This window comes from Lynx rufus, unplaced genomic scaffold (assembly GCF_022079265.1).
Source record: "Lynx rufus isolate CCGP_SWC_20201006 ecotype Redwood Valley unplaced genomic scaffold, mLynRuf1.p SCAF_5, whole genome shotgun sequence".
NCBI lineage: Eukaryota > Metazoa > Chordata > Mammalia > Carnivora > Felidae > Lynx > Lynx rufus.
The window spans coordinates 86008646-86034672 of NW_025814867.1; the positions used below are offsets into that span (position 1 = coordinate 86008646).

The 26027-nt window shown below is 37.5% G+C and overlaps 1 protein-coding gene across 9 annotated transcripts in view; it reads left to right on the top strand.

Annotated features, from left to right (window-relative positions):
* The first annotated feature begins 3766 nt into the window (after positions 1-3766).
* The window catches only part of DLG1 (discs large MAGUK scaffold protein 1), a 275223-nt gene continuing 252962 nt past the window's right edge, over positions 3767-26027 (top strand). For 6 of the 9 annotated variants that reach the window (XM_047100296.1, XM_047100301.1, XM_047100302.1 and 3 more), the window contains exons 1-4: positions 4524-4731; positions 5196-5245; positions 5950-6081; positions 23633-23799. In XM_047100296.1, coding sequence (XP_046956252.1) covers positions 5227-5245; positions 5950-6081; positions 23633-23799 — 318 coding nt within the window. In that variant the 5' untranslated portion in view covers positions 4524-4731; positions 5196-5226. Of the gene's footprint in view, positions 3883-3953; positions 3977-4523; positions 4732-4759; positions 4861-5195; positions 5246-5949; positions 6082-23632; positions 23800-26027 lie in introns of those variants that run through there. The other 3 variants (XM_047100299.1, XM_047100300.1, XM_047100297.1) reach the window with 3 other exon arrangements.

Below are 26027 nucleotides of genomic sequence, written 5' to 3' on the forward strand. Positions count from 1 at the left end.
AATCATAGCCATTAAGTTTATCTCATAGGTTGCTGTGAGACTGCAATGTGTTAAATCTGTCTTTGAACCTGATACAAAGGGTTACACCAGTATAAAAGTATACCAGTTTTAAATGGGAGGCAGTTATTTGTCCTACACCCACTTAGGAACCCATTACACTGTAACATAGCAATTTGAGGTGGATTATACATTTAGAAGCATGAGTTCAGTGACTAATTGTCATGGAGATGGGTGACTGTCCACATTTTAAAGGGAATTGGTTTCAACCTGTACCTTTTATTCTGATAAGAATTATCTATGCAAAGGAGATCAGTCTCTGTGCCACTTAAACTGGATAGAATCAATTCTTGATATAGATAAAATGGCAGTAATACCACAGCAGAGACTAACCTTCAAATGCTTAGAATTGTGATCTCAGAGGTCCCTTAGCCCAACTTTCTGTGTTGGGTATCTACATCTCTCTGACAAGGAAGCCTTGCTGGTTTCATCAGCCTGTGCTTGATGGATAACTCTCACCACCTTGGGGCAGCTCTTTGGAATTTTGGACAATTCTGACAAATCATGGTTAAAAAAAAAAAAAAGAACTTCCTGTGTCCCTGTAACTTCACTCCTGTCCCCCAGATACCCAGGATAAGCCTGTTTGAAGACTGAAGTCAAGCTCCCCAGGTATCTCTTTTCTCGAAGAAATGACCCAAGATTCTACAATTGTTCCCCCGTGGTTAAGGCTTCATATCCCTGATTATTCTGGTTACTCTCTTCTTTCCAGATGCTAGTTTAAGTAGACCCTTCCTAAAGTTGGCTGCCAGGAAATGCCCCCTGAGCAATTTGTGGAGATCTGGCCAGCATGGTTACTCTCATCATTCTTGGCACTATTCTTTTTGCAGCCTAAGCTGGCATAAGCATTTTTGACAGCATTAAATTCTTTCCTTTTAGTGATTGCCTTGGCACAGACAGTATACTGCCACTCTGCCAGAGTGGAGAAAAAGATGCAGTAGGTTCTGGCAGGACCTGAGCACCTTCACAGAGATTAGGCTTCAGACCTAAACAGGGGAAAGAACAAAGATCGAGATGTGAAGCTATAAGGGTGGCTTGGGTAGAAGGATAGTAGGGGAGGGAAAGTTTAGAACTGAGAGACAATGTTCTTTGAGATCAACTCTCTGACAACTCAATAGAAGAATTCAAGCTTTGAGCTTTTCCCTGCGATCCTTTGACTCTTAGGTCTTTTAAGTTATTTGAAAGGAAAGTTAACATGGAGCTGGAAAGTTTATATATTAAAAAAAAATTTTTTAATGAGGAAGTTGGAAAGCAATCAGATGCGATATTGAATCCTATTCAATGGTGGCTGCTACCTGCATAAAGGAAGACTTCAAGGAAATGAAAGTTGTTTGCAGAAATCCAGATGTTATTGTTTTGTATGTTGTGATGATGTGGTAGCCAGATTCCAAGATGGCGCCTACTGATTCTTAGATCCTGGTATTCATAGTCTTGAGGCTGACCTAAGTAAACAATAGGATTCTGTTGAAATGATGGAGTGTTACTTCTGAAATTAGGTCATGAAAGATGTTGTGGCTGATGCCTTGCCCTCTTGGATCACCTGCTCTGGAGGAAGTCTGCCACCATGTCATAAAGACACTCAAGCAGCCCTACAGAAAGATCTTCATGGTGAAAAAAGGAGGCCTTCTACCAATAGTCAGCATTGACTCATGTGAGTGAGCCATGTTGGAAGAGCCTCCCTTACTCCCAGCTAAACCTTTAGATGACTGGCTGTGGTAGACATCCTCACTGTGATCTCTTGAGACCCTAAGCCAGAACCATCCAGCTAAGGTCCTCCTGAATTCCTTACCTGTGGAAACTGTGAGATAATGTTTATTGCTGTTTAAGTTACTAAACTACTATGTTTTAAGCTACTAACCTACTAAGCTTTGAGGGATTTGTTATGCAGCTATAGATAACTAATACAGACGAATAGAAAGGAGGAATGAGGAAGAAAGAATAAAAGCCTCTCATTCTAGGTGTGGACTTGTCTATCTAAGGATGGAATAGATGCTAGCTTCATTTCTGCTTTTAGACACTGCTGACAACCAACAGAGCTAGAGGATGATAAGAAGGAAAGCTTCATGCCCTCATGTCACCTGCTTCTTCCTCCCCCTCCTCTTTCTTCTTAGCAGAAGACTAGGATGACATTGAAAACTTACCCAAATTTTGCTTTTGGTTTTACAGTGGCCCTTGGGAAAAGCTTCATTGGCCTTCATCCATTTGTTATTAGGCTGTGATTCCTTGAGAGCAGGGCTTGGATCTTAACTATTTCTATCCTCGTTGCCTAGCAAGTGAACATATATGAATAATGAATGATATTAAGGGTGAGGGTGAAATCCCTCCTTCCTCCTGAATTCTGAAGAGATTCCATTCTTTGAATGCTTCCTTAAGTGGAATGATTCCATTCACAGTTGATCAAAGAAGTCTTAATAATAGCATGCATGCCATCAGCCATTTTCACTATTAAAAACCTTCCCATTTCACTATTTTAAAAATCTCTCTAAGCTCTTGCTTTTAGGAGCTTCTTTTCACTTTCTCATCCTATTTCTTCTATGAAATGTTGCTCTAAACTGTTGCTCAAGTTCCCAAGATGCTTGATCCAGGAGAGCGTAGAGGTCTGCAGCCAATATACCAACATACCACTGTCAAGTTGTCCAAAATCACAGTGGAAAGAGCCCTGTACAGGAGCTAGGAGAACTAATTCCAGGGCTGTTGTCACCGATAAGCCTATACGTCCTTAGGCAATTTGCTTCCCTTCTCTGAACCTCAGTTTCTTAATCCTAAACTGAGAGAGTGGGTCAAGATGAGCTCTAAAGTCGTTGGGTTCACTGAAGTTAGAATTCCAAGGTGCAATCCCAAAGTGAAACCCAGTGGTTAGCATACCTCTGAGTAACTTTTATGGTTACAGTACAAAGTTTCCAGGACTTCCCTTTTATTAATTAGCCCAAGGATTTGGTGTCCGTGAAAGTCTGTCAGGTTTGCTTGGGAAGAGCAATCTTCCCTGAAAGACGATCTTCGGTCTTCGTGTTTCCCGTTTTGTTACTAACTCTGGGTGACTTTGGGCAAATTCTCTCTGGACCTCGGAGGAGGGAGCTCCCCGTTATCCAGAAGAGGCTCAAAGACCCGGACGGTGACATTTCTCTTAATTCTCCTTCTACAACCTGGGTAGCTCAGACCCAGAGCTGGGTCCTGGCCGGCCCGAGGTCTCTCTCAGAGTTGCAGTCAAAACTTAACCCAGCTTTGAGCGCTAAGGGCGCTAAGGGCGCTGAGGGCGGCTCGGTTTCGGAAGAGGTAGCTACAGGTGAGCTCTTAAAGGGGCCTCCAGAGCTGGAGTAATAACCTGAGACTGATGACTGGGCTGGGGAGCACAGGCAAGGAGGAGTGAATGAATGAGCAAGTGAAAGAAGGAACAAATGTTTTCTTTCCACCCTTAAACACATTCACGCTTAGAATTAATCACTTAGACTTAAAAACCCTCTAGTAAAATCATCAAACTCTTAATCTGTCTCCCTGTTTTATGTGCCCTTCTTTAATTCAACCCCTCACGCCCCCAAAAAACTTTTACTTAAGGGCGAATAATAAAAACGCCCCAGTACAAAGTGGAAGACAGTGCAGAGATCGCACCCCCCAACCCCACACAAACCCCTCCCCTTCCCCCTTCCAGGCTCCGCCCGCCCCCGCCCCTAATGTGGGTGGTGCAGTGGACTCCTCCCCGAGACCGCTTTTCCCTGTTGGGGATCCACCCCCGGGGGCGCCAGGCACTCTCTCCTGCCTTGGAGTTGAAAACGGCACGTGTTTAGTGAGGTTAAAGGGTGTCTCGGAATGTGTGTCTTGGATCTGGTGTAGGTGAGGTCACGTTTCTCTTCAGACACCCCGACCCTTCCGGGCCTGGCGCGCTCCTCGCTCTGAACCGCGGGACACACCGGTGGGCTAGGGCGAGGTAAAGGCGGGCTCCTCCAGGGCCACCAAGGACCACCTGTAGAATCTGTGTGTCAACTCCTTTGTCTTCAGAGCCGCTTCAGTGGCCGCTCCTTTAAGAGAGGAGGTTCACTTGCGATGTTTCCCGGGTCCCCTTTCCCGTTCCCCAGCCCCCTCCAGGCCCTCCTCCCCCTACCAACCCAAAGGTAGCAGCGCTGAGAGCCCGGGGCTCGGCGCCAGCCGCCTCCTCACTTCCCATTGGCTGAGAGCGCCGGGAAAGCGGTCACGTGGGGGCGCGGCAGTCCAGCTCCGGGGCCGCCATCTTGGCGGAAAGTTTGGGGGGAGAGCGGTTGGGGGCGCGGAAGGAGGCGAGGTTCCGGGGGTGGGGCGGCTAGGAAGGGAGAGGGCGAGCGGGCTAGCGGGCCGCGGCGACCGAGGCGGCCGCGGCGGCGGCGGAGGAAGAGGAAGAAGGGGCGGTGGGGGTGCGGCCGCCGAGGGGAGCTCCTCCCCCGTTCCCTCACCCCCCTCAGCTCAGCTCCTCGAGCCCCGGGCGGGGCGGGGGGACGTGGAGCGGGGAAGGGCGGGGGAGCCGCCCCGACTCAGGCCGGAGCGCACCCCAGCTCCTAGCGCTCGCGGCTTGCAGGAACTTTGTGGTGGCGCCGCAGGTGTGGGGGCCCGCCGAGGTGTGCATGTGGGGCGTGAGGGCGTCGCGGAGAGCGGCCGCAGCCCTGTCCGGCGCCCGCTGGAGTAGCCCGGAGGAAGCGAGCCAGGAGAAAGGCAAGCGAGAGGAGGGGGCCAGAGCAGAGTGGGGTGATCAGCCCAGCTGGTCCCGCGTCGGAGCGCTCTTACTGTCGCTGCAGGCTTAGGGGCCAAGGGTCGGAGCGCCTCTGCACCCCCCAGTAGCAGGTGGGGAATATGCATACTTAAGCCGGGGGAGGGGTGGCCTCACGTTTAGGCGTTTAGTACCCTTTGGAGAGGGAGCAGCTTTCGAGGAGAATTTGGAAGCAAGCTTCTCTGTCTGCTCTTAATTTGCTGGGGTACCCACCCTTAGGTAAAAGCTTTCTAGATTGACTGACACTGCTGGGTTTTGAAGCTTTTTCTTTCACTTGGGAAAACTTCGCCAGGTGGCCTTTTCATACAGGGCTGGGAGTTTTTCGACTTGAGATTCGGGGGAAATCCTAGTTTAACTACGACTCTGTTCTTTGCTTTAGTTGTCTCCGTTCTGTTTTATGTTTTCAAAGGTGTGTGCCCTCTTCCTGATACTGGAGAAAAATGCCGGTCCGGAAGCAAGGTGAGAATTTATTTCAGAACTCTCCTGCGAGTGTCACTTGCTTTTCTGTGTGTATGTTTTGTGATTGCTGTGCTTTAAAAATGTTCAGCTCCGATGAGACAGCATCGTCCTAGCCTTAGTACTTAGGGAATCTAAGCCTCATATCCTTAGAAGGGAGAACCACCTAAATATTTTTCAAACTTTCTTTTTTGACATCTCTTTAGTGACTAGAGAGGCAGTTAATTTTGTTTTCTCTGAAATGTCTTTTCAAAAACTCTGAATTGGTGTTTTAGTATTTTACTTTATCATTCTTACTAAACACTGATTTGTGAATAAACGTGGGATCCTGGCTAAGAACTAGTGTTTTGAAACATTTACGATTTGGATTATCATGACAAATTATAGATAGGTAATTGCTTTTGCATATCAGATCACTTGAAGCCATGTTAACTAATATTTGATCAGTCTTTTATTGTGGTAGATTATTGTGGTAGACTGCTAGCCCACATTTATTACAAACTGCTCACCTTCCTCCTTTCTCTGTGACATATGTTTAAAATGTTTTGATTATTTCAGGGAATGTGTGTGTGTGTGTGTGAACATAGTAGCATTGATTGACCTAGAGGATTTGGGGAAGTGTTTAGATGTCTCACAGATTATTTGCATAAATAGTGTGTAACACTTGTATATGTGTAATTTTAATCAGACTCTGCTTTTCTTCTCAGACACCCAGAGAGCATTGCACCTTTTGGAAGAATATCGTTCAAAACTAAGCCAAACTGAAGACCGACAGCTCAGAAGTTCCATAGAACGGGTTATTAACATATTTCAGAGCAACCTCTTTCAGGCTTTAATAGGTGGGAATTAAAACTTTATTTGTGACCATTATGTGTCAACTAGACTTAATGCTCCTCTGAATTCATTTATTTTAAACTTAACAGAGTGATTTACTCAGTTCTCTGTAAGGAATTCAGTAACTTGAACATCCAGTGAGTTGTATGTCTGATAGGCCAATATCCTTTCAAAAAATACCTGATAACTGAAAAAACTTTCATTATGATTATTTCAGTGATCTTTGGCGATAGTGTGTAATATCCTAGCATTAACTAATAAAAGATGGAGAAGTTGCAAGAATGTTTCAGTACCCAAAAAGACAAGAGTGAATAACTTAATTGTTAGCTTGTTTCTATATTTGACTTCTGTTTCTCTGGAGTCCCTCAAAATGTTTGAAGAGTTCTTCTATGTTTGAGGACATACGTCTCCTTAATATGGACCTCTGTTAAAACTTGGCATTCATGGAGTCAGAATTTTAGATCTGGAAAATTATCTTAGAGGTGATTTTGCTATTTTGTCTAATATTTTATCGACAAGAACATTAAAACAATATTATTCATAACTAACTTAAATTTAAGGTTGTGCATTGGTCTAATAAAGAACTGGACAAATAGTCAAGAGTCCTAAATTCTCTTCTTTACACTGCCATTAATTGAATGGTATTATACAAGTCATTTAACCTTTTCTAGGTTGCTATATTAGCTGTAGAATGTGAGTTCATTAGAACAGTGGTTTTTAGCCCTCCCTCCCTCCTGATTTTTAAAGTAGCTAGATTCTTTTTTAAAACAAAGTCTTATATTTTGTACACAATTCCCAATTTATGAAACAAGATGATTTGTCTGTGGCCTCTAGGTACGTGGAAAGTGTTAACCACTGAACTAGAAAATTTGTTCCTTCCAATTCTAAGAATGAAATGGTTTTAAATTAATCATTGACTATATAAATTAGATATGTACTTCATTGCATTACATTTGTTTCCTTAGTAACTTTCAAGTTGGTATGACCTAACATCTATTGATAGAGTAACTTTTGATGTGTTTGTGGATTACCTTTAAGTTAGTGTACCCTGTCAAAAAACCTTACTGCTAAATTGATACTCTGTATTAAGTTTGTTGTAAAATTAAAGATTTTAAGGAAGACCACTCAGTACACCTGAATAGTTTTAAAATATCTAACCTTATCATAGTATCTATTTATTTAAATTTTTTAATGTTTATTTTTGAGAGAGTGAGACAGAGTGTGGGAGGGGGGGAGCAGAGAGAGACACAGAGACACAGAATCTGAAGCAGGCTCCAGGTTCTGAGCTGTCAGCACAGAGCCCTACGTGGGGCTCGAATCCACGAACTGTGAGATCATGACCTGAATTGAAGTCGGACACTTAACCGACCAAGCCACCGAGGCGCGCCATTATCATAGACTTTAAAAACCATACACAAGAATAGAACAGTATAATTAACTATTACATAATTAACAATATAATGAACCTATTTTCAAAAATTACCAACATTCTGTCTTTTTTGTTTAAACTCCTCGACATTTTTACATTTCAGTTTCTAAGCTCTGACATTTAAGGTCCAAATGGATGATCAAATTAGATTCCTCTGAAAAAACAACAAAAAAGGAAGGGAAACATTTTTAGTCATTTGGTTTTCTAAATCAACCTTAAACTTAGAATGTTTTATTTAGTAGAGTCAATGTTTAGAAAAAAAATAGTATGACTTCTATGTCCTCATTTACCTATAGACAGATAGGTGTAGTCCCTCTCTTTGTGGAGTCTGCAACTTGAAGAAAATTAAATGGTCAGTGAAGTAAATAGAATCTATGCTTCTTAGATTTCTCTGTAGATTGGAGGTAGATTTGCTGTGTTTGGAGGGATTTTTAAAATGTATTCTGCCTTGCCTGTTTTGAGTGTTTATCTGCTCTTACATGTGATTGAATTCTAATAGAATTAGCTTTCGGACAAGTTTGTATTTGGTGATCTTCTTTGTTCTGTATAATTTCATTGGTTGTGAATTTACCTTATATTTAGATTTGCTTGTATTTTAATGTTTAATAGGATATGATACCGAATTTTGGTGTAAGAAAAGTAATCGATTTTAGGAATTTTGAAACGAGTGAATTTAGTAGAGATCTTTATGTGTTTGCACACTGTAATTGAATTAATTGTTGACACTGCCTAAATAAATGCATTCTTTTGTGTTTGCTGAAATTGGGTTAATTTATTAACCTTTGTTACTTTTTTCAGTCTGAAAATGTTTAGGTTAGTAAGACTTTCCTTTTGCTTTGCACCGGTACCATTGTTCTTGAAACAGCACATTAGCGTACTTTAAACCTGTAAATCGCCCTGAGCTACACTAGAGTATTGTGTTCATAGTAGGTGCTGAAAAATCTTGGATTAACTTTTTTCCTTTAGTAGGCGGCGCTATTTTTTCTGAGGTAGTGTCTGTGGACCGTTGGATTAAAGGAGACATGGGTCTTGACAATCTGAATTGTTTCAAAGGTTCTTGACTGCTTGAGTTTGGAAATCATCTCCTTAGGTCATAGTGAATTATGTAGTTACTTCTTTGTACTTGTTGTCTGCATAATTATTTATTTATTGATTCTTTGAACTGGTAGTTTGCATTGACTGTTCTCATGCATTTTAAAGAAGGTTTGTGTGGGGTGCTGGGGTTTTGATGCTATAGAAATGTTGATTTATTTTCTTCTTCCTTCTGTAGTTGATACATTATATAGATTAGGTTTCCGGTACCCTGAGGTTATTCAGAGGAACAAGTATGTGTATATTGCATTACATCTGTTCTGAGATAACAATTTTTAAATATTTTAATATCTTTGAATTTGGGATACATTTTATGACTGATGTGTGTTGGAAATGATTTTACATTCTTAGTGGCACATGATAGAATGGTACATCTTAGAACTGATGTCCTCATTTCAATGAAATATGGCAATCACTGTCCTAGCTCTGATGTTTGCTAGTATCTTTGAAGGTTTAAAAACTACTGAACACAGCAAAGTTTTTATTAACTTTTGAGTTTCAGGTGATAAGTTGCTTCTTTAAAGCTGAATATTTAAAGTTATATCAAAAAAAAAAAGTTTATGAGCTATACATTTCTTTAAAATTTATTCTCCAAATACCTGGTGATTATCTTTGTGTAAATGGGAGACAAAGTCTGCCTAATTTTAATCCTTAATTTAGGTGAGTACAATTTGAAAACGTAATATATTTGATTTTGTATTCTCATTTTCTGCACTTACATTTGAAAAATTTATAAATAAGTAGACTGGGTGTTGTTTGATTCCAGGTCAGATCCCAGGTGTTCAGGTCCAGCATGATTTGAGGTTATTTATGATTCTTAGGTTTATCTGGGGTCTGAGATGATCTTTGTAATCCTCAAAGATTTCATATTAGTCTAGCCCCCCCCTCCCCCCCCCCTCCCCCCCGGGCGTTACTTACGGGATCAAACAATTATGCTTTTCTTGAGCACAGGAAGAGAACCTGAGCTCAAGATCAGGCTGACTTTAGAGACTTGAGTAAGTTGAGTCATGGGATTTGTATAGTTTGTCTGCAATAAATAGCAAGCTTATTTTAATGCAGTGTTTTATTTTAGTTATGAGATTTGTCAAAATGAAGATGGATCATGTAATAAATAATACTGTCCATTTATGAGATTTTTTGACTTCTACTTTATTTGTTGCTGTCCTTTTAACTGAGTTTCAGTAGGCCTTATAAACATGGTAAAGAACATTTGAATTTGTAGGTACTGGCTTTCAAAAAGTATGACTCCTTTTTTTTAAATGAAAAAAAGGTGCATCATCTTAACCACTTTTTTTTTTAAACAATTTTTTTTAGTGTATATTTATTTTTGAGACAGAGACAGCATGAGCAGGGGAGGGGCAGAGAGGGAGACACAGAATCCGAAGCAGGCTCCAGGACTGAGCTGTCAGCACAGAGCCTGATGCAGGGCTCGAACCCATGAACCGTGAGATCATGACCTGAGCCAAAGTCAGATGCTTAACTGACTGAGCCACCCAGGCACCTCTTAAACACTTTTAAATGTATAGTTCAGTATTGTTAAGTACATTGGTGCAAAAAACAGTTCAGAACTTATTCCTCTTTCAAAACCAGAACTCTACAACACCCTCCTTTTCCTTCTGCCCTCAGCCTCTGGTAACTACCATTGGAGTTTCTGTCTCTGATTTTGACTACTGTAAATAACTCATATATATAGTACTTGTCTTTTTGTGTCTAACTTATTTCGCTTAATGTTCTCAGAGTTCCTCCATGTGATAGCATGTGACAGAATATCCTTTCTACCTAAGGCTGAATTTTTTTACTGTATGTATATACCATATTTTGTTTATCCATTCATCCATTGATGGGCATTTAGGGTGTTTTCATCTCTTGGCTATTGTGAATAGTGCTGCTTTGAACATGGGTGTGCAAATATCTCTTTGAAAAACTGCTTTCAATTTTTGGGATACCCAGAAATTGGATTATAGGACCATATGGTATTTATATTTTTAATTTTTTGAGGATATCATACTGCCTTCCATAGCAGTTGCATTATTTTGCAGTCCCACCGACAGTGCACAAGGGCCCCAGTTTCTCCATATTCTTGCCAACACTTGTTATTTTCAGTTTTTTTGATAGTGGCCATCCTAATGGGTATGAGATTATGACTCTTTTTTAAGTATATGTAAAAAGTAATAATAGCTGACATTTCATCGAGTACTTTCCTGTGTGTGATGCAAGTGTCTCATTTGTTATAATCCTATGAAGCGTATATTCATCTATGAGGTGATTGTGTCATTTTATATCATTTTATAGATTAGAAAAGTAGGCACTGAGAGATTACAGATCTTGTTCAAGGACCTTCAGATACTAAATTGTGGAGCCAGAATCTGAACTCCATCTGAATCCAGAGCTGCTCCTCACTTTCTGTTATTAGGATGTTATCTTAAGTTGAATATTTTAATGTGAGAAAGAACACTAACAACAAGCGTGGTAAACATAGATGTTGGTCTGTAGGTTCAGTGGTTTTATTTTTAAGTTTTTACTTTGAAGGAGAATATTTATGATGGAATGATGTTTATAATTGCGGAGTTTACACATTTTGGAAAGTGTATTTAGTAATCAAGGTTTGTGAACTTCTAGCTATGATGGTAAAATGTCAAAATTTCTTAGATTTTTTGTTTCTTACTGGTCCCAGGGATACTGTATTTTAGTTTACTAACTTCATTTGTGTGACTTTGCAAGCTAGGTTTGAGAAAGGAAAACATTTATTACAGGCTGTGGATCATTTTATTGGCTAAAACTTTATAGAATTGGAGGAAATTTTTATTAATTTTTCAGTTGATGGTTTTGATTGAATTGGATTATTATTTATATGCTAATAGTTTTGCCTATGACTGCTCTGAAGCAGTGCTTTGATTATGTTGAATCTGGTTGAATTCTCTTCAGAACCTTGTAATCACAGGGCTGTAAAAGCATCTGTAAATATTTCTTCTGGTCTAAGCAGTTTCATCTATGTAGGGTCAAGTTTTCCCACTAAATTTTTTTTTTTCTAAATTATTTTTCCAGTATACTTTCAAGTCTAGGACCAGGTATTTCATTTGTCATATCTCTTTGGTCTGGGCACATTTCCATAGCTTGGTCTTTTATGACATTGGCATTTTTGAAGGATACAGTTCCCCATTTCTTTTATTTTTTTATATAAGTTTTCTAATTTTGGGTTTCTCTGGTGTTTGCTTATGATTAGATTCAGGTTATGTATTCCCTAGGGTTCTGTACATTCAGAGGTACAAGATATCTTTCCTTCATCGATGTTGTTAATTTTGATTACCCAATTAAGGTGTTTGATTTCTCTACTCCATAGTTAGTGTTTTTTCCTTGTTTATAAGCAGTATGTGGGGGTGACACTTCAACACCATGTGTATGTCTTGTTTTTTAGCAAAATTTCCACCTAGACTTAGTGTCCATTGATGATGCTTGCCTGAACCTTTTACTATGTTGAAAATGACAGTTGAAAAATGGAAGTTTTATAACAGTGGCACTCTTCTACGTTTTCCAATTAACGCTTGGCATTTTACTGTAAGAACCCTCCTCTCCCATTTATCTATCTATATATGTATCATTTAAAAAAATTGTTTTAGTGTTTATTTATTTTTGAGAGACAGAGTGTGAGTGGGGGAGGGGCAGAGAAAGAGGGAGACAGAATCCAAAGCAGGCTCCAGGTTCTGGGCTGTCAGCACAGAGCCCAATGTGGGGCTTGAACTCATGAACCCTGAGATCATGACCTGAGCCAAAGTCAGACGCTTAACCGACTGAGCCATCCAGGCGCCCCTGTATCATTTTTCTTTTAATCGTTGATATTTATTATCATCCTTAATGATTTTGGTGCTCAGATTGTTTCTGATTCATTTGGTGAGAACTCTCTCAAGCTTGCTTTTATGTCCTTATCACATGCCCCTAGTATTTTGAGTACTTTCTCATTTTTTTGGCCTAACAAGGTATTCCAGATTCATCTTGTAGGTATCTTGCCCAGCCTTGGAATCAGCCATTTCTCTGAGAAGTTCTGGTTCCTTTTGATACTTACCTCATTTTAAGGAATATGTGTGTGAAAATACCCTATGACTGTTAGTCAAATGGTACTTAAAATATTGAAATAACTTATTTTTGGACATTGGCTTGACATTTTCCTGTTTCTAATGTGCAAAACACAAATTGTAATACATAGTTTAAAGTTTTATAGGATATTCTTTTTGGGGATCAAAATGGTTTTAGTGTACATAGGTTTAGAAGAAGCAGAGTATTCTCGAGTAGACTTGACTATTGCATATTTTAGTTTGTGAAAACGTTGTACTTGCTTTTAGTCAATTAACTGATAGAATTTTTTCCCTCTGAAATGGCTGGGTTATATTGCAGTGTTTTCAGCTTTCTAGTTGCCTAACTCTCCAAAATGGAATTTATTATAAAAAATAATGCATATTCCATGTAAAGCATTTAAGATCACCTAATTGTACTTTATATAAAATGTTGTCAAGAAAAATCTCACACCAAAGGTAACCTCCTTCCATAGGGTGAATATCCTTCTAGAATGTTATTCTTTATGTATTTATACATAATTTGATTTTGCAAAACAAACTCTCTACACAACTAAAACAGTTGTTTCCTACGATGCGAATGGAGATTTATAATCTCTGTGTAAAGTGAAAAATTGCATCAGATTAAAATTACCCGTGAAAATCCTTCCGGAATTTAACACTGTCTCTCATTAACTGCAATATAGTTGTTTTTTTCTCTAGTGGAAAGAAATCATTGTTTCTTCAGTCAGGCAACAGGCATAGTAGTTGGCTTGTGTTTGAGTGATCTCTTGTACAAAAGCACATAATTCTAGAATCAGACTGAGTGCAGTGAGATATAGAGATGTTTACATTATTAGAGGCATATGAAAACGGAGACTACCTGAGGGAACAGTCTTCTCCCTTCTCACTTTTTATGTGCAACGACTTATTGGGTGGACTAATAGGTAGAATTGTCCTTTTTGGTGAAGGGAGGTGCTGAAGTTAGATTTGCTTAAGTGTATGTAGTGTGTATATACATATTAACTTTTCATCTCAAAATTTCTCATTGGATATCTTTCCATATCAGTAGGTTTGTATTGTCTTTAATTACTTTGTTTACATTGTATAGATTTACTATAGTTTTATTAATGATTTCGTAGAAGCACTTAAGTATATAACTTTTCTGTATTACAAACAACATTGTATTTGTATATGTCTCTTTGTTCTACATCATTTATTATATCCTTTGGGTAAATTCCTAGAAATGAATTGCTTGGTAAAAGGGATTTGCATTTTAAAAAGGCTTTTGAGGGGCGCCAGGGTGACGCAGTCGGTTAAGCGTCCGACTTCAACCAGGTCACGATCTTGCGGTCCGTGAGTTCGAGCCCCGCGTCAGGCTGTGGGCTGATGGCTCAGAGCCTGGAGCCTGTTTCCGATTCTGTGTCTCCCTCTCTCTCTGCCCCTCCCCCGTTCATGCTCTGTCTCTCTCTGTCCCAAAAATAAATAAAAACGTTGAAAAAAAAAATTAAAAAAAAAAAAAGGCTTTTGATGTTTTAAAACGGTTATATTCAATTTAATTTTTTAGGTAGTATGTGGAATAACAACTAATTCACTATATCTTAAACAATACAGGTATTATCCATCTTTTTAATATTTTCTACTCTGATAGGTGGAATATACTTTTAGTCATTTTGATATTTTATTATAGATTTCTTTGGTTAAAGAAATAACCAACGATATAAGAATTTTCAGTGATGTATGAATTTTTTTTTAATGTTTATTTTTGAGAGAGAGCATGTGAGACCAAGCAGGGGAGGGGTAGAGACAGAGGGGGACAGAGGATCTGAAGCAGGCTCTGCACTGACAGCAGGAGCCTGACGGGCTAGAATTCATGAACCGTGAGATCATGGCCTGAGCTGAAGTTGAATGCTCAAACGACTGAGCCACCAGGTACCCCCAATGTAAGAATTTTCTTACATCATTCATTTTAATTTCTTTTGTGAATTATTTGTTCATGTCATCTGCCTCTCCTACCACCTTTCCCCCCCTTTTCTCTTAGAAGTATAAAATCGTTAGGTGTAACATCTACATTAGGAATATCAACTTTGTCTGCCATGTAAGTTTCAAATAGCTTTCCTTGTTTGTCATTTGTTTTTAAACTTTGATTTTTAAGAAAACCTGTATTTAGATTCATCAATATTCTTTGTGCTTTCTGCCCTTGGTATCATGCTTAGAAAAGCTTCCCTATTCCCAAGATTATAAAAATGTTTCCTGTATTCAGAATCTTTAATACCATCTCTATTTTTTAAACAGAATTAGTTTGGGGCACCTGGGTGGCTCAGTCAGTTAAGTGTCTGACTTCGGCTTAGGTAATGATCTCATGGCTCATAAGTTAGAGCTCCACATCAGGCTCTGTGCTGACAGCTCAGAGCCTGGAGCCTGCTTTGGATTCTGTGTCTCCCTGTCTCTCTGCCCCTCCCCTGCTCATGCTCTGTATTTCTCTCCTTCAAAAATAAATAAACAAAAAAATTGTAAACAAATTTTTTTAAATAACTTTTTAAAGTTTATTTATTATTGAGAGAGAGAACACAGCTGGGGAGGGGCAGAAAGAGAGAGGGAGACACAGAATCCTAAGCACGCTCCAGGCTCCGAGCTGTCAGCATACAGCCTGACGTGGGGCTCAAGCTCCCCAACTGTGAGGTAATGACCTGAGCTGAAGTCACACGCTTAACTGACTGAGCCACCCACACGTTCCCGTAGCATCACATTTAAATCTTTAATACATTTGGAAATTATTTTGAAATAAAGTGAGATTGTTTTTTAAAATATAAATGTTATTTTTATACTCCTTTGTACATTTTTAAAAATTATTAGACTTTAATTTTTTTTTTAGCAGTTTTAGGTTTTACAGGAAAATTGAGTGAAAAGTACAGTTCCTGTATCCTCGTTACCACTCTTCCTTCCATTTCCTTTCATTAACATCTTGCATTAGTGTTATAGTTGGTAAGCCAGTGTTACTATAGTCCATAGTTTACATTGGGGTTCACTCTTTGTGTTATACGTTGGTAAACTTTACATACATATTTGTTGTTCTGACACATGCATCCACTATTACAGTATCATACAGAATAGTTTCACTACCCTGAAAATCTCTTGTGCTATACATGTTCATCCCTTCTTCCTCCCTTTAAGTCCCTGGCAACTGCTGCTCTTTTTACTGTCTCCATAGTTTTTTGCCTTTTCCAGAATGTCATATAGGTGGAATCATAAGTATGTAGCCTTTTCAGTTTGGCTTCTTTCCCTTAGCAATATGCATTTAAGTTTTCTCAATGTCTTTTCATGGCATGGTAGCTCATATTTTCTTTTATTTTTTAAAGACTGTTTTTTAGACCAGTTTTATTAGAGTTCACAGCAAAATTGAGAGGAACGTACAGAGATTACTTGTATACCTCCTGCGTCCACAGATATATAGCTTTCCTCATTATCAACATGCCCTACCAGAATGGCACATTTATTACAATTAACAGACTTAACATGGGCACATCATTATCCCCCAACGTCCATAGTTTACCTTAGTGTTCATTCTTGGTATTGTACATTCTGTAGTTGGGACAAATGTATAATGAGATGTATTCACCATTATAATATCGAACAGTATAGTTTACTGCCCTAACAATTCTGTGTACTCTGCTTATTCATCTCTTTCCCACTTGCAACCCTGGCAATCACTGATCTTTTTACTGTCTCCATTAGTTCTGCCTTTTCAAGAATGTTGTATGGTTGGAATCACACAGCATATATTTAAGGTTCCTCTACATCTTTTTATGGGTTGATAACTTTTTTTGTTTTTAAGTGCTGAATAATATTCCACTGGATGTATTCAGTTTATGTTTTCACCTATTGAATGATATCTTGGTTGCTTCTAAGTTTTGGCAATTGTGAATAAAGCTGTTATAAACATCTGTGTGCAGGTTTTTGTATGGACATAAATTTTCATCTCATTTGGGTAAATACCAAGGACCATGATTGCTGGATTGTATAGTAGGATTATGTTTAGTTTTGTAGGAAACCACCAAACTGTTTTCCAAAGTGGCTGTATCATTTTGCATTCCCACCAGCAATGACTGAGAGTTCTTATTGTCCCATATCCTTGTTAGCATTTGGTATTGTCAGTGTTCTCTATTTTGGCCATTCTAATGGGTGTATGGTGGTATCTCATCAGGTTCATTTCCCTGATGACATATGTGGACCATCTTTTCATATGCTTATTTGCCATCTGTATATTTGCTTTGCAGAGGTATCTGTTAAGGTCTTTTTAAAAATATTTTTTCCATGAAATAAGGTATTTTCATAGATTAGAGATGTTGCCAATGCTATGTTAAATTATTACAGGTTCTTGACTGCTTAGACTTCCTACTCTGATCTTTGTTTCTTTAGTTTGAGAGTTTGTAAGTATTTCTGTTTGGGATGATAAAAGTGGTAACTAAAAGCTAGAGAACATTTTCCTCACACTCCTTTGTGGGTGTTTCTGGAATTTTGTACTTTTCCTTATTCCTGTTTTGCAAACTTTGAATTCTGCAAGAAAGTAACAAAGACAAATGAAAATGTTTTACTTAAATTTAGAGAGTTCTGAAATATGTGATCTTAGAGACTTCCTGAAAATATATATTTTTTGGTGATAGAAATGATTCTTCTCTGTTCTGTTGGACTAGTTGTATGTGCCCAAGTTTAATTTAGAATTTTTAATTGTCTTGAAATTTTCGATTGTTCAATTGTTTCTATATTTCTAATTTATATATGGTAAGTTTTTAGCTTTGTTACCTTGTAATTTAGATCTTTGTTCAGGAACTGGACTTGTGGGGACCCAGTTTAGTTCAAAACAGAAGGCACTTGATAGACTATAAATGGCAAATAGAAATAGACTGTGTTATGACTGATCCAGTAGGCTCAACAAAATTAATGTTTCTAATTGTGAAATGACTCAAGGGTAGTTTTCTCTAATGTATGTTTTAGTATTCCTGCATTTTTTTGTGTTCTTGCTTGCTTTAGTGCATCATTATTTTTAAAAGGAAATAAGTTTTTTCAGGGTAGTAAATAAAAATGTAATTAGTCATTTTAATTATGTGTCTGGTGTACATCTGGGTGAGCTATATGGATTTTCAGATGAGTGTGGAATTACTCTTATTTGTTAAATGGCAATCATTTTGACTACTATATTCTCCCATTTTCTATATACTTTCATACGAAAGATTGAAGATTAGAGTTGACTCAAGTGAATTGTTTGCATAGGTTTATTGAAGGACTCTGTCATTTTACATGTGATAGTAAATTTGGCAATTTCTCATTAAATAGTATTGAGATGGGACTACTGAAGCATTATTTTGCTGTGATTACATGTTTTCATAGTCTGTACATTTTGATATAATTATGCGTAGCCCTGATTATTGGCATTGAATATTATTGGCATGGGAACATATAAATGATTTATACGAACCAGAATTGAAAAAGAATTTTTCATTGTCAAAAAGCTGGTTAATTTAATTTTCAAAAATGTTAATACATGGGTAGTAATAGAAATTTAAAATAAATGTGTGTGTAAGATTTTGTAGCACCTGAAAATATAGCCATCACATTTTTATAGAAATCTACCTATTTAAAAAAAATTTTTAATGTTTATTCATTTCTTTTGAGAGACAGAGAACAAGTGGGGGAGGGGCAGAGAGAGAGAGACACACACACACAGAATTGGAAGCAGGCTTCAGCCTCTGAGCTCTCAGCACAGAGCCTGATGTGGGGCTCAAACTCACGAACCGTGAGATCATGACCTGAGCCAAAGTCGGCTGCTTAACCAGGTTACTGAGCCATCCAGGCGCCCGTAGAGATTTACTTTCTTAAATCTACCTGTTTTAAGATGGTGTTATATGATTTTTAAGTGTTACATATTTTTCCTCAGTTTTCTCCATCTCTCAAAGACATTATTATTATACCTCATCTTTCAATTCTTTTCTCTCCTAAAACATATTCACTCCATTAGTATTCATTGATTGAATGCCTTTATTTATTTTCATGAAGTTGGTTTTTTGAGAATAACTTGGAATGTCAGATTTTAGCATGTTAAACATTTTCAAGAAGTAGGAAAGATTGGGATTATACTAGAATTTGTTTTTGTTATATTTGACTTCTTATAGTAGTAACTTCTGCTTTATTTAGGCTAGATATCTTGTGGAACTCAGTGTTATATTCCCCAGGTTAGAAACATCTAAAGAAAAAGTAGAAAGTAATGTTTTGAGTCTTAGAATGTTATTGTAAAAATATTTTTCTTGTCACAGTGATAATCTTTTTCTTTGCTAAATCTTTATAGTTATGATAAGTGTTATAATTATTTTCTGACATAAAATGTAGCTTATAAAGAACAGGGACTGCTGATAGCATGGGAAATAATAAGTACTTTGGACTTAATAAGAAAAGCTCAGCCTGTGTCCAGTTTTTCCAGAGTGCCCTTTTTGATCAGGCATACCTTTGAAAAATCTTTATTGATACAACTGAACAAATTGTAATAGATAAACATTTTCTGAAGAAGTGTTACTTTGTTGCTGATCTTTATAGTCTTGAGATACCTTCAAGATGAGGAAGTGTGGTGGACAAATGAAATAAAATGTGTGGAATGTTAGTCAAGATGGGATATGGGTCAAAATTAAAGATGTGTGTGTATATATATTTATATATTTTAAAGGAAAGTGATAATAACTGACAAACTGTCATACCAAAAATGTCACCACACTATACATGTGTTAACAGAAATATTTCAGTACTTTTGCATATGGTTTTGGTTTGCCAAGTGTGGTAACGAATCTCTTTTTAAGCTGGGGATAGATAATAATCTGGTAACAGTCTGGCAGTATCAGTTTTCCTGACCTCAGTATGAAACAAAGATATTTAAATAGTGTAAAACTTACATATGAAATTCCATGCACTTGACTCATTTAAGCTCTCCTAGAATCTCTCTCAGCTTAATTTTTTGTGATAAAATATAAAATATGCAAAACAAAATTTACCATTTTTTAAGTGTACAATTGAAGGCATTAAGTACATTCACATTGTTTTGTGACCATCACCCCTCTATCTCCTGAACCTTTTCATCATCCCAAACTGAAACTCTGTACCCATTAAAACAATAACTCCCCATTCCTTCCTTACCCCAGTCCCTAGTAACAACTGTTGTTTCTGTCTCTATGAATTTGACTATTCTAGCTACCTCATATAAGTGGAGTCATACAATATTTGTCTTCTTGTGTCTGGCTTATTTCACTTAACATAATGTCTTCAAAATCCATCCATCCATGTTGTAGGATGTATCAGAATTGTATTCCTTTTAAAAATTGAATAATATTACATTGTATATACCACGTATTATTGAATAATATTACATTGTATATACCACGTTCTGTTTTGTAATCATTTATCTCTTGATGAACATATGGGTTGTTTTCACCTTTTGGATGCGATGAATAATGCTGCTGTCATCACTGATGACGAATCAGTGATGTATGAATACTTGTTTCAGTTGTTTTGCATATGTGCCCAGGATCTAATGCTGGATCAAATGGTGATTCTATGTTTTAATATTTTGAGATACCACTGTATGGTTTTCCACAATGGCTACATCATTTTATATTTCTACCAATAATGGACAAGGGTTTAACTTTTCTACATCTTCATCAATACTTGCTATTTTCTGTTTTATTGATAATAGCCATTCTAATAGGTGTTTACTCAGCTTATTTTGTCTTAAGCCTGATGTAATTAAAATAATATGAATATTTGATTTCCAGTCCGTAAGAGCTCAGATACAGCAAATTAGAAAGGACTTTTTAATAGATGAGGCATTTTAATTGACAGGATGTGAGTGAACTTTTGGAAAATTCACATAGGGAACATTTTATTCTATGATCTTTCTATAAAATGCTATTCAAAGTTATAGTAGTCTAGATCTCTGTTGTCCTGTATGATAATCACTAGCTGCATGTAGTTATTTAATTAAACATAAATGAAATTATAAATTCAGTCCCTCATTTACACAAGTCACATTTTAAGTGCTCAATAGTCATATGTAGCTAGTGGCTACCATATAGTGGCAGATGTAGAATGTTTTGAAAGTTCTTTTGGACAGCACTGATCAAGATATTTGTCAGAGATGTTATTGAAGGGTAACACAACAATATTTCTGTTAAGTGTAGAATAAAAGGTCACAGAAAGTTAAGATTTCAAACTTGACTTACAATAATGGAAAATATAATAATTTTACATAATGATAATGTGCTACTTTTCTTTTTTTGGGGGGGGGGCTACTTTTCTTGAGATTGGTAATCATCCAGTTACTCAACACTCATTTAGTGCTGTTGGGCATAATTGTATTAGGAGCTCTGGCATATTTTTTTTTAATAGGAGATACCTCTCCCTCTCTCTTTATAGTTCTGTAGATATATATCTCCTACTTATATAAAATATGTATTTCTTACATATATAGAAATATCTACATAAATGTATAATACTCATATATATGTCTTCTACAAAAAAAATCTGTAATATTTTCTGAAAAATAGTCCTATTTAAATTTCTCTAATTGTCACAATGTCTTTTATACCCTCCTCCCTCCTCCCCCCCCCCCCCCCGTCAAGCCTCAGACATTGCAGTTGATAGCTGCGTCTCTTTTGTTTCCTTTCTACCAAAAAAAAAAAAAAAAAATTCTCGCTTTCAAATAGTTTCCTTTTCATGACATTGACTTCCTAAAGAAACTGCCAGTTGTCTTATGGAATGTCCCCTTCTAGATCTGTTTTTTTTCCCGTTGCTTTTCTGGTGTCATTTAACTTGTTTCTCCAGCCACTGTATGTCCTGTGAACTCAAGTTGGTTCTGAAGGCTTGATTTAGGTTCAGCTTAAACAATTTTTGGTAAGAACACTTTGTAGCTGATGTTCTGAATTTGAGTTCATTATTTTTTCATGATGGCTATATGAGCAATTTTATATAGTAACTCGTTTGTAAAATGCTTTTACATAGAATTTTCTCTAGTAATATTCTTAACACCCTGTGAAGTAGGTTGATACTACCTCACTGTGCTGAGCTTAGTTTTTATTAGCTCTTTACTTAGAAAGTTCTACAGTGCTACTCCTTATTAAAAGGGAATTACTTTGTCTCTACTGTCTTCAGAAATTGGTTTTTAAAAGAGATACTAATCTTTTCATCATAGAAATAAGTAAAAGTTATTCTGTCTAAATGTTATTTATAGTAATTGTACATGATTCTGTACAGGATAATGCCCCACCTTTGCTGTTAAATGATACTTTCTCCCCATTAAGAAATCAACTCAGGGCTGCCCGAGTAGCTCAGTTGGTTAAGTATCTGACTTCGGCTCAGGTCATGATCTCACTGTTCGTGAGTTCAAGCCCCACATAGGGCTCTGTGCTGATGGCTCAGAGCCTGGAGCCTACTTCGGTTTCTATGTCTCCCTTTCTCTCTGCCCCTCCCGTGCTCGCTCTCACACACACACTCTCTCTCTCTCTCTCTCTCAAAAATAAACATTAAAAAAAAGAATCAACTCAAAGTATGCCATTAGGTGAATAAAGAATATAATAGTGGTGAACTTAAACATATGACTAACACTCAGAGCTTTTGAATGGCATGAATAATCAATCATTGTTAATATACTAAGTTTATAATAATTCCAGCTGGTAGCAAAGTAGCTTGATCTTTTAAATTATCCTGTGCTACTTTAAGTAAATGTATGGGTTTTTTAAAGAGTTTTGTCATATGTCTGGGGCGCCTGGGTGGCTCAGTTGGTTGGGTGTCCAACTTCATTCGGCTCAGGTCATGATCTCGCAGTTCCTGAGTTAAAGCCCCATGTTGGGCTCTGTGCTGACATCTCAGAGACTGGAGCCTGCTTCAGATTCTGTGTCTCTTTCTCTCTGCCCGTCCCCTACTCACACCCTGTCTCTCAAAAATAAATAAACATTAAAAAAAATTAAAGAGTTTGTCATATGTCTGATTGATTCTAAAATGTACAGTATTTAATTTACTATTTACTTTTTTTGTTTACTTTGGTGTGAAAAACCACGTGAGGGGTTCATATTGAGGAGATACTGATGGTACAAAGATAAAATATCAGTAATGACTCATGTCTTCCAAAATTTACCGAAACAGGGGAACCTGAATGGCTCAGTTGGTTAAGCATCCAACTCTTGATTTCGGCTCAGGTTGTGAGCTCACAGTTGTGAGATTGAGCCCCACATCGAGCTCAGGTTGGAGTGTGGAGCCTGCTTAGTATTCTTTCTGTCCCTTCCCTGCTCGTGTGCATGGACTCTTTCTTTCTCTCAAATAAACTTTTAAGAAAAAAAAGACAAAATTCACAGTAATGATATTAGCTACTGTTGGTTAGGAGCCTATTATGTGCCATTGTGCACTATATATGACACTCAGTCCTTATAACAATTCATAATAAGTAAGTTATCAGAGGTTAAGTAACTTGCCTAAACAGGTAGCTGATTTGTGGTGGAATAGAGATTTGAACTCAGCTTTGACTTTGAATTGTAAAGAGCCTGCAACTTTTACACTATGTCCTGCAAGTTCTGATGTGACTGTGACATAATAAAATGAGAAAATATTCACTTTTTTTGTTGTTGTAAATTTATCTGTTTTGAGAGAGACAGTGCAAGCAGAGAAGGGCAGAGAGAGAGAGGGGGACAGAGGATCCAAAGTAGGCTCTGTGCTGACAGAAGAGAGCCTGATGCAGGGCTCGGTCTCAAAAGCCAAGAGATAATGATGTGAGCTGAAGTCAGATGCTTAACTGCTTAACTGACTGAGCCACCCCTGTTTAAGTGCATTGGAAGATTGGACTTATTTTACTTATCTGGAGTAAAAGTTTTGGTTTTGAGTTATATTGTTTTAGCAATGCATAGTTTAATTAGACAATCAAAATACTTCTGAATTTTTTTTTCCTTTCTTTACCCCTAGATATTCAAGAATTTTATGAAGTGACCTTACTGGATAATCCAAAATGTATAGATCGTTCAAAGCAGTCTGAACCAATACAGCCTGTGAATACTTGGGAAATTTCCAGCCTTCCAAGCACTACTGTGACTTCAGAAACACTGCCAAGCAGCCTTAGCCCTAGTGTAGAGGTAAGATAAAAAAAAAATTCTTGAAGCTGTTTTTCAGTAATCAATTTATTGGGGCTGCTAAGTTTTTCACTTTATTTATTTTGTTTTTTCATTTAATTAAAATGGATATTATGTGGAAGTATCATAGGATTACAAATATTTTTGAAGAGAAAAGCTCAGAATCTCTGGTGCCTTTTCTTAAAATGCTGTGAATGGTTTGAGGTCTGAAATACTTGCTTTAGACTATTAAAAGAATACTTTGCATGAGAGACCTCAGTAAAATCATACTTTGGAAAGATGGTTTTGCTCTGATATTTTTTTTTTTTTCTTTTTGAGACATAGAATATAGTTTTGTAGTCCTGGGCAGTTTAGTTGCTACATTTACTCCAAATATTCTGTTTTATTTGGCTTAAAGATTATTAAAACTTAGTAAAGACTAAGTAAAGATTAAAGACTAATCAGTAGGGACACCTGGGTGGCTCAGTCAGTTGAGCAGCCAACTCTTGATTTTGGCTCAGGTCACGATCTTATGGTTCATGAGTTCAAGCCACTGTCGGGCTCTGCATTAACTGAGTGGAACCTGCTTCAGATCTGTCTCCCTCTTTCTAGCCCTGTCCTGCTTGTGCGTGCTCTCTCCTCTCTCTCAAAAATAAATGTTAAAAAAAAAAAGACTAATCAGTAAATCTTAAGGTCAGCATTGGTTTCTGCATCTTTCTGTAGTTAAAACTGTCTATTAAAGTTTTAAAAACTAGTTTAGTAATATTCTTTTTTTTGTTATGATACACTATTGCTGGTGGAGTTAGAACAGAGATATGAAGCATTTTGTAATGAGCCTTCTATCTGAGAAACGGTCATTTGAAAGTGGTTGACTGAATTTGATTCTAGTTCCTTCTAGTTTGTATTAGAGAAGTATCTGGAAAATTGAATCAGCCTCTCTTTGGTTAGTAATATATCAAGGAAAAGTAGTGGTGGGCAGCAACAAGACAGCCCTTTGGTAATGAAGTAGACAGTTTCCAAGTTTTCCTTTTTATATTAAGTCACATAGAATTGTAAAATTTTAGAAGAGGGGGCACATCTGATCCCTCTTTTTTTATTTTAAAGATTAGGAAACTGAGATCCAGAAGAAAATGAATGACTTGACCCAGCCTATTCAGCTAGTTTGGGCAAGTCTACCCTTGGATTTCAGACCTCTTAACATCCAATTCAGAGTTCTTTTTACTAATCCTGGCCTGAACTTAATGTGTTTCTCTCTGATTAGGGAGAGATTCTAGTGTTATCTGTGCATACTTTTTTTTTTTTTTTTGTCACTTTCTCTTGGATCATTTCAGTTTCCATTCCTTTTTGTTGATGTGTCATTTGTACTTATGATCCATCCCAAATAGATTTTTTGAATATTTTTTTAAGGTTCGTTTATTTTTTGAGAGAGACAGAGACAGAGAGAGAAACCAAGCACGAGAGGGGGAGGGGCAGATAGAGAGGGAGACAGAGAATCTGAAGGAGGCTCCAGGCTCTGAGCTGTCAGCACAGAGCCGGACTCTGGGGTTGATCTCAAGAACTATGAGATCATGACTTGAGCCGAAGTCAGACACTTAACCGACTGAGCCATCCAGGCGCCCCGAGATTACTTAAAAATCTTAAAAAAAAAATAGTACTGGAAAATTTCAACTTTTATGAAATGAGGCACTGCTACCTAGAAATGCTGTGTGTGGTGCTGGTGTTTCTGCATCTCTTGACAATTATATTATGGACATGTTAACAGGAGAATAGAACAGAAGAATAAGAACTTTCTGACTATATATGACAGATCTTATTGATTAGGAAGATGGATGAGAAGTGAATATGATTAAAAATGTTGCTTAGGGCTTGGCACATGGAAAATGCTCTACTGTGCTTGAAATTTATATCCATTCATGAATAGACTTAGTAACGGGAATATGGAGGTGTGTTCATCACTCCTAGATTGTTTTAAAAAGGGGAAAATCTGTGTCAAATTGGAGTGAGCTAAGTTTGGTTAAAGGGAAGTACTCTTTTTGCAGAAGACAGAATACCCTGATGGATGTTAGTCTGAAAATGTAAATAGTTTTGAAACACACTGATGGATGGCAGTCATAAGGATTTTTTTTTAAATGCCTGGGATATTTAGAAATTTAATTTCTACTTTTTTTGAGAGTGCTATAAGAGAAGGAAAGTATTTTCCCCTGTTCCGCATCTATTTATGCTTAATTTGGATAGAAAACTTGGCTAAGTGA